This window comes from Beta vulgaris, chromosome 2, assembly GCF_026745355.1.
Source record: "Beta vulgaris subsp. vulgaris cultivar EL10 chromosome 2, EL10.2, whole genome shotgun sequence".
Lineage (NCBI taxonomy): Eukaryota > Viridiplantae > Streptophyta > Magnoliopsida > Caryophyllales > Amaranthaceae > Beta > Beta vulgaris.
Window position 1 is genome coordinate 21,365,630 of NC_079203.1, and position 13,890 is coordinate 21,379,519.

Genomic DNA, 13,890 nt, shown 5'->3' on the forward strand with positions numbered 1-13,890 from the left:
TCTAAGCTATATATATTATTTATGTTCTAAGCTATATATATTATTTATGTGGAGTAAAGAACACATCTAATAGTTGGTTGAGATGGTAAGTCTTTCACTTTACAATGAATTGGTCGCATGTTCGAATCTTACTATATAAATTTTTGTAATACGTATTTCTTGTTAAATATATGACATGGCATGTTTCTAATGAATGGGGGGGTTCCACATGGCAACATATATTTTTCTAGAAACACCTTTTAAGATATTAGTATACACTAATGCTTGTTTAGTTGAATGTAAGAAGTATGAATTCTTTGGAAGTTTATTTTCCCATGTAATTGTATTTCATATGATTTCCTAATTGTTGTCTGGTGACTCATGGGAAAAAATTTCATGGAAATTTCCACTTACCTAATTCCCCCTAGGTAAGTAATTTCCTCAATTTTGTTGAAAGTGAAACTTTCTAGGAATTTCTACTTCCCATGAATTTGTCAAAGAAACAACATCAAAAATTTCCAATTCCTAAGAATTCTAACTTCCCTGTTAAACAATATCAACCAAACATGCACATAATATTTTATTCCGAACGATGCATTGGATCAATTACAATCATCAAATATATTATTTATAAATTTCATTAATTTTATTAACTTTTCATAATATTCTATACAGTACGAAATTGAAAAATGAACATTATGACATGATAAGTTATAAAAAAAAATTGTAAGAAATTGAGAATAAAAATAACAATTTCAATAAAATTTGGGTAAACAAATGTCATTATTTAATAAAAGCGTTAAAGATTAGAAAGATCGTCTACATGATTTTATAGCTACATATAATTATGAGACTTTATTATGTTTTACTTTGAAACATCAAGCATTGAAATTGTATTGGATTAGTGGTTAAACTCTCACATTTCATTTCAAGGGTCATGTATTCGAATCATAGTAACTACACATTGTTAATATTTTTTTATTGAGATTATAAACATGTGTTTAGAAGCTTGAGAAGAGTGTCACGTACCGCAATTTCTTTAATAGGAACGTCTTTTAATATATTTGTATAAATTACCTAACGTTGTTGAGTGTGTAACAACTAGCACACTAGCATAGTGATTAGTCTGCAGCATGCCCTCATCTTTTCTATGCCCAAGAGCCCCAAGTTCATTCGAGCGAGCGCTTCCCTCAAAGGAAGAAAAAAAGTTTGGTAAAGTAATAATGTACGAAACTGAATAGTTCGAACGACAATTAGACAAAATCCAAGAGTCATCTAATCATCTTAAGAAAAGATATAAAAACAAACATGTGCATAAAAACTACGGTAATTTTACCAAATATCCCGAATTTTCAAAAAATTCACTAGGTACCCTCCATATTTTCAAAATTTACAAAACACCCCTCAATTATATCTTAATACACCCAAATACCCTTAATAACAAACGACTTTAAGTGTTGTTAGTTATTAACCCTAATTTTCTTTATTTAACCGTAATTAATCCCTAAACCTAACCCCAAACTCTAACCCTAACCCCTCCACCCTAGCTGCCCCCCACCCTCCCGGTCCCCCTCCCACCCCCCCGCAGCCCCTTTCCCCACCCCCTCGCAACCCCAATCGAGTTTCGTTCCCCAACCCTCCACCCCCGTCGATTTATGAGCCAAGAAAATCGACGGGGGTAGGAGAGGGGAGCGAAAATCGACAACAAGATGAGGAGCTAAAATCGACAGGGGGTGGAGGAATGGGAGCGAAACTCGAATGGGGGGTTGCGAGGGGTGGGGAGGGGTTGTAGGGGATGGGAGAGGGGAGCAGCTAGGGTGGGGCAGGGGTGGTGGAAGGGTTATGGTTTAGGGTTAGGATATGGTTAAAAGTTAAGATTAAGTTAGGTTAATTAGGACTAATTAGGATTTGATTAGGATTAAAACTAATGGCGATTAACGTCGTTAGTCATTAATGGTATTTAGGTGTATTTACATAAAACTAAGGGGTACTGTGTGAATTTTGAAAACATGGAGATTATGATGAATTTTTTGAAAACATGGAGGTTACCTGATGAACTTTTTGAAAACTTAGGAGTGTCCAGGGAAAAAACAGTAAAAACTATGTTAAGTTTCTCTAAACAAGTCTTGGAAAATATATTCACATTCGCATTTACACAAATCATAGTACACCATTACATTTAGCAAGAGCATTAAAAAACACCAAATTCCTAACCCCATGTCCATACACCCTAAACACGTTTACAATCTACAATGCTTTATAATCGTTTACCGTTGAAGGGTCCCAACCTGGAGGCTTGATGTTTGGCCAATCTCCACGACATCCTAGCCTTATATAGAGACTCTTTTTACCTTCAAAACAAGGCAATTTATAAAAAGTATAACATTGTTTGTAGTTTCAATTTTGCAACATTAAATACAAAAAGAATACAGCTTTGTTTGAATGTGCCCCAGCTAACAAGAGACGAACACGACTTTAGACCAATTTATAGATCAAATTGGTTTACAGTATCCCATTAGAAGAAAAGATGTATGTAGCTTTGTTGTAATTTTCGTGGTTACTGAAATTTAATGAAGAGAAGTTTGTTGCAAAAATGTATATTCATTCATGTATATTCATTCATCATTAACCTTATCCCTCTTTTAACCCCACTTTCCTCTACCATGATTCCGCACCGCCTTCAAAGGGAATCATCCTTACCTCCAAACTCCTCTATCCAATGACCACCTTCACAAACATTGACCACCCCATTACACCACACTTACGCCCAACCCATCCTCCAAAAGACCCCCAATCGCCACCATCACAGTCTTGCCGTCTAACCAACACCACCAGAATTGTCCCACCGCTACCATTTACCAAGAAAATTGTCATCCCTGCCCAACTCAACGTTCAACCACCCAAAAAACAACCATAACCACTTCAAATCAACCCACAACCACCTCAGGATTAACCACAACCACGTAAAATGAGAAATCAACCTAACTACCTCGAAAAAAACTCACCCCTAAATAACTACCCTACCCATCCAAAAACAACCTCACCGAACCCACAAACCACCCAATCCAACCATAATACCCTAGACTCAAAAGTACCGCTCTTGGTTCAACATCCACATATGGTTCTCATTTGTGCCCTGACCCCAGACAAACTTCCAAGCCGAATCAGCCAACAAAGTCGTCCTGAATATGATTAAAAAGTCACTAGAAAGCGCCAAGGGAGCATACGGTGACCTCTCGGGAGTTTTATGCTCCACCACGACCATAGTCAAATAAGCAACGACACGCTCTTTCAGCTTGGTCTATGGAAGTGAAGTCGTCCTGCCAGTCAAGATTTGGATACTCTCCACTCATGTCACCTTGTAGAACTTTGAACATAATGAGGAAGAAAAGAAGGTTAACCTCGACTTGGTCTCAAAGTGTAGAGGTAATTCCTTGTTCAAATCCACTCGCAATAAGCAACGACTCACAAAGCGGTTCAACCTTCGAATCAAGACCACACCCATTCATAAGGGGGTTGGTAGTAAGGAAAGTCGAGGCAACAAGGGTCGTAAATTTTAAAGATAAGTCGGGTCCCAAGTGAGATGGTCCCTACAAAGTGGCCCAAACGATCAAGTCGGGAACCTACCGACTCGAATCTCCTAGAGCATTCCACTAACTCAACCCTAGAGCCAAACAATTTGATAAAGTATTTGACTCAATGAAATCCTGTAACTTGGTTAATTGTAGCCATTATCTTTATCTTATTAGAAACAATTCGCGGCAAGATGAAGTACCCTAGAGCCATCCATGTACTTTTGACTATGATTGAAAGTCACAGTTTAGACGAAATCTAATCACATTTCGAAACAAACTCGGGTTCAGTTGTATCAAACAAGATAAGAGACAAAAAATGATACACAAAAGTCGTGATCAATTACTTGAAAGCAGATTTACAAACTGACCCCGAGAACATGCTCTCGAGGACTAGAAATTCTAAGGAAAATAAAAATTTTCAAGGCTTGGCCCACAAGGCTCAATATGAGCATATAAATGACCCTCCCTCCTCATCACCAACATCCTCAATATGGACACCCTCGAAGGCCTTGACTCGACGTTCTCTAGAACTTGAGAAGCCTCCCCAACTTGGCCCTTGATGGGAGCCGCCTACTCGAGGGAAATTCGATGGTCAAACTCTGCCTACACCTTGTTCCAATCCACGGAAGCATTGGATTGTGCCAGGATGGCCCTGAGTCACTCCTTTGTCTCGTGAACCCCAATACGGTGGACCCTGGCACCATACTCCATTCGTGAAGCTACTCCCCCTCGGTTTTCTTCGGCTTGGATCTAGCCTTCTTTAGATCATGTTTAGTAGACTTAATCTTCTCGTTGGCCTTGTCCAGTAGGTCGTCAACAACCTTCTTGGTTGTGCTCCTTCGTCGTTGCGTCCAAAGAAGCTCGGAGGGCTACTTTACTCGCTTGTTCCAAGGTTCCCTTCTAAGAATCGAGCTTCGTGTTAAGCTTCAAGATCTCGACATCATTAGCCGAGACCTTAGCCTCCAGCTCCTCCACTTGCTTCCAGAGGGCAACTACGATGTCTCCCTCCTAAACTCATCGATGAATAACCAAGTTCATCCGGATGGAGGCCGGCAAACAAACAAACAGATTAAGACAAGTATAAGATTAAGGGTAACTAAAACAACTCGCGAGGTTTCCATCTGCCTAGGACTTGTAAAGAGTGTTGACCTCCTTCTCACCTTCCGGGATGAGAAAATAACCGTCAACATCCGAGTATATCTCCCTCACAACATGACAGACTTTAGCCATTTTCAGGGTTATGGCGAGGCAAGTAAAAGGTGTACTCGAGCCTGCCTATTCAGCCTGTTACCGCTTTGATGCGGATCCAAAGGCATCAAGTCAAGTAGAGCCAATTGCACTTCTTATGGAACACATGGGGTACATTTTGAAGACTTACAACAATGCATTTGTATCATGTGTCACTTGGCTCGAAGAAGAAGCTACTTAGCATTTTAACTTAGTGTCACTATTAGTTAAAATGTTAGTTAAGTTAGTTAAGTTGTTTAGCTTTCAATAAAATCCGAAAATGACTTATTAGTTTCGGATTTTTAAGTCTTAATGTCATGGTTGTATTTTAGGAAATAGTTGACTTAACTTAGAGGGTAACTTGGTTGTGTGGTCCTTATTAGGGCTGTTCAAAGTGCGGTCTGGACCGCACCAAACCGCAACCCAAATCATTTTTTCGCGGTTTGGGTTGGTTTGCGGTTTCAAAATTGCGGTTTGGGTTATGATTTCAAGCAAACCGCGGTTTGCGGTTTGGGTTGGGTTTTAATTTTTGTAAACCAAAACCGCACCGCAAACCGCAATTCTATATACTTTTAAAAATAATAATATTAATTACACTTGACAAGGTGGTATACAAGTATAAAACTTAAAAAAGAAGTTTGAGGTAAAGAACATTAACATTTTTGATAAATCATTATTTATGTTTAATTATGAAGCCAACTTTATATCTATTTGGACTCTTATTAAAAAAAAGTTTTACTCTTAGATTATAAAATTAATATTGCGGAGGAAAAAATGGTTAAACCGCAAACCAAACCACACCAAACCGTTTTGCGCGGTTTGGTTTGGGTTGGTTTGGGCAAAAGTGCGGTGCGGTTTGGGTTGAAAAAATGTGAAACCGTATATTTGCGGTTTGGGTTGGGTTACATCCCAAACCGCACCAACCCAAACCGCGAACACCCCTAGTCCTTATGTAATTAAGGAAAGATTCGCCATCTTTCGTTAAACTTTTGTTTCTTTAAGTTCTAGCTAGATTCTAGGCTAGAAAAAAGGGAGAATACTTTCCTAAAATGGCCTTGGCCCAGGCTTTGAGCTTTGGACTTTGGGGAATAAATTTAACTTAACTAACTTTTTGGATCAACATTCTATCAGATTTATGACCGTAATAATCTAGAATTAAGTGACAAATTTCCCCTTAATTTCTCCCCACGTTTTTAGCCTCCTTCTAGTTTTCCTCTCTCTATAAATACCGAGGTTAAGATTTATTTAAAAAACACGAAAAAAAGCCGAAACATTTTTCTTCTCGACTTTCTCTCTTCTCTGCAATGGGCAATATTCTAGGGCATTTTCAATCTGTTTTTCCATCAACACTGGAAACACAGAGACCATGTATCCCTGAGGTTTTGAATCTGTATGTTATTACGGGGCAAATTCAACTTTAGGCCAGTGATCTTCTCACGCCACGGTCATCACATAAGTTAGATTTATTTGTTACAAGTTTTCGCTCATACATTCGAATGGCTTAGTTGATTGGAGGGCAAGTTGATCTTGTCATTATAAATAAACATGTCATGCTACATTACAAGAGCATGAATGATTTAGACAAAAACCTTGTTATTGAATTTTAATCATGCCTTGCAATTATTTTCGACCACTATTTAACTTTGAAGATTGTTAATTAACTAGTGTTTAATCTACTTAATTCCAGGAGTGGTTTGAGTGAGATTAAAGAGTTTACTAAAATATTCAGGAGTGTTTATTTTGGTTATCATATCTAAAATTCATTGTGCGTGTTCGAAGTTCATGAGTGTCCAACTATACTAGTTGTGCATTCATATCAAGTGGTATCAGATTTTCGAGGAGGGTGAGGATAGAAGGGATTCAACTCTCTCAAGATCCAAGTAAGTTGTTACTTTTATTATCTAAAGTTTCAATCTTTTAGTGGTGTTAGGGTTTGTTGTGCTTCTTCTGTGGCATGTGGTTGTTAGTATTATTGGTACTTGGTTGATATGGAACGTGTGTTAGAGAAGATCAAAAAAGCTCTTGCTGATTTAACTAAGCAACAATTTAATTTCAAATTAAGTATAAAGCGGGTTCTAGTAATGTTAGTAGACTTGAAACTAGAATGGATGTTATAGCTTCTATAATCACAAAGAAGTTAGATAAAAATAGCATTGGTTACATAGGGAATTCAGACGATGATGATGTGGAGGAAGTTAGAATTGTAAAACCTACTTTCAATGATGATAGAGGGTTAAATTGGAGGACTTTAAAGATTTACTTATGTGGATTAGGCAATTGGAGAAGGTATGTGACTATAGGGGATTTGATGATCAAAGGAGATTCAAGTTTGTTTCGGTTAGGTTAACCAAGTATGCTGGAATTTGGCTTGAAAACTTGAAAGCTAAGCGTGCTAGAAGAGGAAGGGAGAAGCTTAGTAGTTGGACTAAGTTGAAAGAAAAGCTGAAAGAGAAGTTTTTACCTAGTGATCTCAAGCAAAAACTATACATCAAATTGACAGCTTTGTGCCAAGATATGTTGAGTGTGCATGAGTACACTATGGAGTTTGATAAGTTATGTCTTAATTGTGACTTGGACGAAAAGGAAGCTCTCAAGATTGCTCGTTACATCAAGGGGTTGAATCGTACCATTGCAAGGAAAATAGAGGTGTCTAGCTACCATACTTTTGAGGATGTGTGTAGATTGACTCTCTAAGTTTGAAGCTCGTGAGAAGGAAGAAAAGCCGAAAATTCCCTATACAAAAACAAAAACAGGTAACTCTTTCAAACCTTCTTCATCTTATCATTCTTATTCATCTTCCAATAAGAACTATAAGGGTTTTAAGAAAGACAATGCATCTAAAGATGAGAAAAGGGTGGAGAAACAAAAGGTGTTCGTTCCTAAAGAAAAATTTGAAGAGAATAGGAAATGTTTCCAGTGTCAAGGGAGAGGACATATTGCTAGTAACTGTCCAACCAAGAAAGCTCTTACTATGAGGCAATATATAACTTTGAATGAAGAAAAAGAGTTGTATGAATTTGTGCCTCAAGAAGAAGAACATGGTGAGTGTGAAGAGGAGGATGCATATGCCGAAGATGATGGAAGACTTATTGGTATTGTTAGGAGGGTTTTACATGTTGATTCCCTTCCAAGCAAAGAACAGAGGGAAAACTAATTTCATACTCGTTACAAGGTGGGTGAAAACACTTGTTACATGATCATTGATAGTGGTTCTTGCACTGATGTAGTGGCGGCAGATGTGGTGAAGAAGTTGAGCTTGTTGTGAAGGATCATCCACACCCTTACAAGTTAAGTTAGCTTGATGGTACGCGATTGAAGGTAAAGAAACAAACACTACTTTCTTTCTCCATTGGAAGCTACAAAGATGAGCTATGGTGTGATGTACTTCCTATGAGTGCTTGTCATGTTTTGCTAGGAAGACCATGGCAATTTGATAGAAAGGTGATTCATGAAGGTGATTCAAAAGTGTATTCTGTTTTGGTTGGTACAAAGAGAATAAGGCTGCACCTTTTGACTCCTATTGAAGTGATCCACACGAAAGAAGAAAGAAGAAAGAAGGTCTAGTGTGTTGCTTTCAAGTAAAGAATTCGAGAAAGAGGTGGAAGAAGAGGTCTTGTGCTATGCTTTGTTTGTGAGACATGCTATGGTTAGTGAGAAGAAGCCATGTGAACCGAAGCTTGATGCTTCCACAACCACCTTTGAGAGGCATTGAGCATGTTGTAAACTTGGTTCCGCGAGCTCCTCTACCTAATAAACTAGCTTATAGGTGTGATCCAAGTGCTTCAAAAGAGTTGCAACGCCAAATTGAAGTGTTGATTGAAAGGGAATATATTAGAGAAAGTATGAGTCCATATGCGTTTCCAACTTTGCTTGCGCCTAAAACAGATGGAACATGGAGGATGTTTATTGATAATAGGGCTCTGAATAACATAACTCTGAAGTATAGTTTTCCCATGCCTAGATGGGAGGATATGCTTGATGAACTCAATGGAGCTTCGATTTTTTCGAAAATTGATCTTAGGAGTGGCTATCATCAACTGAGAATTAGAGAAGTGGATGAGTGGAAAACAGCCTTCACGATTATGCAAAGTCTTTATGAGTGGATGGTGATGCCCTTTGGCTTATGAAACACCCCAAGTTCTTTCATGAGACTCATGAATGAGGTACTTTGTTCCTTTTTAAACAAATTTGTTGTTGTTTACTTAGATGATATCCTTGTTTATAGTAAAAATGTTGATGATCATTTAATGCACTTGAGAAGTTTATTTCAGAAACTTAGGGAACAAAAATTGTATGACAAGATGGAAAAGTGTGAGTTCCTTGTTTCAAGCATTGCATTCCTTGGTTACATAGTGTCGAAAGAAGGTGTACATGTTGATCTTTCAAAAGCTTCATGGAAAGCTCCTATTGATGCTCATGAATGTCGAAGCTTCCATGGCTTGGCTTCCTTCTATAGAAGATTCATCCGAAACTTCTCATCCATCATGGCTCCCATCACAGCCTTGTTGAAGAAAGGAGAGTTTGAGTGATCTTCTTTAGCTCAGAAGGCCTTTGAAGAAGTAAAAGAGAATTTATGCATCGCCCCTATACTAGCTTTGTCGGATTTCAATAAGCTTTTTGAAGTAGAGTGTGATGCAAGTGGATTGGGTATTGGTGTTATTCTAATCTAAGAGAAAAGGCCAATTTCTTATTTTAGTGAGAAGCTTAATGGTGCTAACTTGAACTACTCCAACTATGATTGAGTTTTATGCTATTGTTCGAGCTTTGGACCATTGGTCCTAGTATTTGATGCCTAAACCTTTCATTCTCCATTCGGATCATGAGGCACTCAAACACATTCATGGACAACAAAAACTCAATCATATGCACGCCAAGTGGGTTGAATTTCTCCAATCTTTCACTTGAGGTGCTTATGATCAATTAGTGTTAATTAAGTCCTGAACATGCTTTACGTTCACTAATTGTATTAGTTAACTACTTAACTCCTCAATCAGTTTTTTGTAACTTGTTGTTTGTAAACCGATTTTGTTTACTTAACCTATGATGTATGCCATGTTGGACGTCCAAGTATGCAGCAAGTAATCATGAGTTTTCTTGATTTGAGGAGTCTTCACAAGGAGGAAAGGCTCTCATTGGTTCTCTTTGGCTACCCCTTAGAACCTCACGTCCAAGAGAAACTTAGGGGAAGCAAGTGGATGATTTCAGTAGCTCTAGGAGATATTTGGAGTATTTTGGCTTTGTTTAATCTCCTTAGTGTACCAGACTTAGTTTCTTTTATAGTAAGTCTTTTAATCTATGTACTACATATATGTAACTCAAAACATGAATGAAAATCATATTTGAAGTTGCAAACAAGCTTAGAAAAACCGTTGTGTTTAAAGACTAAAAACCGAGTGTTTTTAATCTACTTTGCACGAATTACTTGGGAGGTAAAACTACGAAGTGTTCAATCCAATTAACAAGATTTGAGAATGATTCACTTATTTTGTTAATTAAAACCCTTAGTTAATAGTGGAGATTCACTTCCTTAGCTAAAACCGAATTAGAAACTTAAAGAGGAGTCTTTTATTTTGTAATTCATTCTATCCTAAACACAATTCTTCATAAGAGTGTGTTTGTTTCACACGCCTCTACTTCTTGGTAGTTGGGACTCGAAGAACTTCATCTCGACAAGAACTCAAGCATGTTTGAGAACCCTTGGTCGCAGCAACCAACCCCATGGCAACTTCCTCCTCAACAGCAGTCATAGTTATCGTAGGCGCACACCTCAGCGCCAATGGTTTCGATCCAATGTGTTCCCCATTCACAAGCACCTAGCATATACTATCCCTCCCATGGCGAATCATACTCCTATCCCACGACCATGGATGACCAAGAAGTAAAGAGCATGTAGTCATGGACACCATATCACACCAAATTTGATCTATATAAACACATATTTGAAAAGAGACAAACACTTACTTTTTCACTCAAACACTACTATCAACATCCAACCAACTTAACTTGTAGAGCTTAGAATGAGGTTGAGAAGACGAGTTAACCTTGTTCACCATAGAAACAACACACAGGTTAGCACAAGATCCACTATCAACAATTATGGAAAACGTCTTACCATTAATAAGGCACTGTGTTTGAAACAAATTCTCTTGTTGTTCTTGCTTGTCTGGAAGTTGTGGTGTAGCCATTAAGGTCTTGCACAAGATCAAGTTTTAACGCTCTTGTTCCGGTTCAAACATGGGGGAAGAGTCCCAAAAAGATGCAACAGCCACGGTTTCCAATGATGCATGTTCCTTGTCTAGCTCAAGCGTAGCAAGCAAGACTTGATGATCCTTATAGGATAACCAAAGTTTGTTTGGACATTCCCGTTGAAGGTGACCAAAGCCTTGCACTGAAACACATAAGTTTCTTCATGCTCATCTTCATCCTCACTATTAGGCTTAGATGCAACATCTCCTACCTTTGTTCCTTGGACCCTCGGCGCCATCATACCACTCCCTTTTCTAGCCATTTGGTCTTAATGCCTTTCTACCTTCTTGGCTAGTAAACACAAGTCATCAAGCGTATCATATGGATGGAGTTCCACAAAATCAACAATTTTCTTCTTAAGACCAATTAGGAACTTGGTTGATTTTCGCTCATCTTCATCCTTGCAATCACACGCCAACCACAACCTTTCAAACTCCGAAATATAGGCTTCCACACTCAATTGATTTTGTTGTAAGGAATTCAATTTGATGAAGAGTTCTTGCTTGTCCTAGAGACAAATTGTTTCTTCATCTTGGCACGCAAATCTGTCCAAGTTGCTAACTCCTCCTCCCCTTCTCTCCTACACCTATTTTGATAGCTATCAAACCAATCACTTGCATAAGCAATCCTAATTAAGCTAGGATATCAATGTTATCACACGCCTAGCCTACTCCTAATCCAAGTAGGAATCTAACAAGACTATATTTGATCCATTGAAAGAAGCTCAATTGTTGGCTCTTGCTTCAAAGGTTCCTCAACTAGAGTGGGATTGTTCCTATGATGCTTGCTTGGGGTTTGCTAACTCCAAGGTGTTGGTGTGCATGGGAGAAGGAGCAGCATCAACGTAGACATGCATTGTGCTACGCAATGTGCCATACATTGTGTTCTACATTGTGTTACGCATTATGCTAGTTGATATTCAACTAGGACTCTTCATCTTTACTTGCTTTCTAGTTTAGAATTTAACAGGACTCGTTTTTATTTATCTTTATAGTTATGTTTATCTTGTTTGGTGTGTTTAATCGTGTTAATGACTTAAGGACTTGTCCTAAGCATGATAAGAGTTTGCTTTCATTTATATAGCATAAGTTGTAGTTCGATTTGATCATAGTCGAATAATATTGAGTGTTTTTGTATTGTCGAATACATTGAGTGTTCGTGGGTGATTAAATTCTTTAAGCTATCAAACCCTTGGTTTAATTCCTTGGTGCTTAAATTCTTTATAGGAACCCTAAACTAAGTTCTATCCGGTCCTAGTTCGAACCATCTTCATTGCATCCTACCATCTTTCATTGAAGTTACTATTTTAAACACACAAACTCTGCACAAGTGTTAGATCCCCTATATCAAATACATCACTATGATTAAGGGCATTAGACTCCTAAACATAATAGGATCCCATTCATCATTTCGCACAACTAACATAAGAGTTATACATAGTTTTCTAACAGAACTAGAGAACTACATAAAGAGTCCTAACAAAACTAGAACTTGTGGAAATGAGCCATCCTACATACATGAACATTTACTCACTCTCTCTCTTTCTCTACCTCAATCAAATCTGACTGGAGCATCAAAGGGGCGTTGTCGGGGAAAGTTTAACAGTCTCTTGTAGGATTGCCAACGATAAGGGTCTCGAGATTTCACACCTTCTCGGGATTTTGGACTCTCATCAACACTCATTCCTTTGACTAGTTTCTAAACAAAAACGCCTATATATGTCTTGGAATGTGTGTATAGTAAGTTATAAATCATTAACGTAAAGTTCGCAAGAAAAGACTACAAATCATCAAAGACTTGTAAAGAATGCTCTAGCCTAATTAGATTTGAATACATGGTATGTGTGTATCAAGAGCTTGTAAATATGATATCTAGGTAGATAAACTAAACGAGTAATATAAAATCAGGGAAGATTTTCTATTTGGAAATTTGAAGACTCAACAAGGTGAATCCTCTTTAGTTAACAGCACATAAGTGTAAATTCCTCGAAAGCAAAGCAGTAACACGTACCTGGGAGCTTTTTATCAGATAAAATTAGTTGTTTCAAAGCACTCAAGGAAGCCTGGGCTACAGATTTGGCATGACAATCATCCCAACTGTCATACTTGACAACAACATCAGCTTTTGAATATGATTCACAACCATCATAGACTTGCTTGATTGCCTCTTCTTTTGCTGAATCTTCATCTGCATTAATGGTCATGCAAACTTAGAAACCTAAAGATGCATTGAAGAGTACATGGGGAGCTGAATTTGCAATACCCCACCCAGAAATAGAAGAGAAAATAAACAAGCCAAAGTTGAGACACCAATTACTACTTTATTATTAAAAAGATAAGGTAAATTGGCGTAGAAATATTATGATCTTTCACTCATGTGCAAAATAATATGAACTGAGCTATTTGCACTTATAGTTAATACTACTGTATTAATATGAATTGTACTGTTAATTGTGCAAAATAATATGCGGCTACTCCAAGCATATGTTGAAAAACTTGATAAAATAATTAATTAAATCAGATATATCAACATGTTTATAGATTTATAAAATTTGAAAGTAGTCTTTCATTTAAAAATATTAATGATAGCATATTATCAGGATACTCTGTCATTTGTGAGTTGTGACTCTCATATTATTTTGCACAAGTAACAGAATAGTTCATATTATTCATAACTAATAGCACAGTTTGTATTATCTTATGCCTATGAGTGAAAGTTCATATTGTTTTAAACTAATTTTCCAAAAATAAAAAATGACATAATAAGATATTTACAATTAAGGACTAGATGAAGTAGATTCTTTAATACATTTTAGATGCATCAATCTTCTGTTTTAATTTTTCTCGTTTCCCAGATCCTTGAG

General features: G+C 37.5%; 1 protein-coding gene across 3 annotated transcripts in view; it reads right to left on the bottom strand.

Annotated features, from left to right (window-relative positions):
* Positions 1-880: 880 nt before the first annotated feature.
* LOC104906282 (probable inactive shikimate kinase like 2, chloroplastic) overlaps positions 881-13,890 on the bottom strand; it is a 32,261-nt gene continuing 19,251 nt past the window's right edge. For 2 of the 3 annotated variants that reach the window (XM_048638769.2, XM_010695018.4), the window contains exons 7-8: positions 13,038-13,214; positions 2,081-2,330 (exon numbers count right to left, since the gene is read on the bottom strand). In XM_048638769.2, the coding sequence (XP_048494726.1) occupies positions 2,227-2,330; positions 13,038-13,214 (281 nt within the window). In that variant the 3' untranslated portion in view covers positions 2,081-2,226. Of the gene's footprint in view, positions 1,169-2,080; positions 2,331-13,037; positions 13,215-13,890 lie in introns of those variants that run through there. The other variant, XM_048638771.2, reaches the window with a different exon arrangement.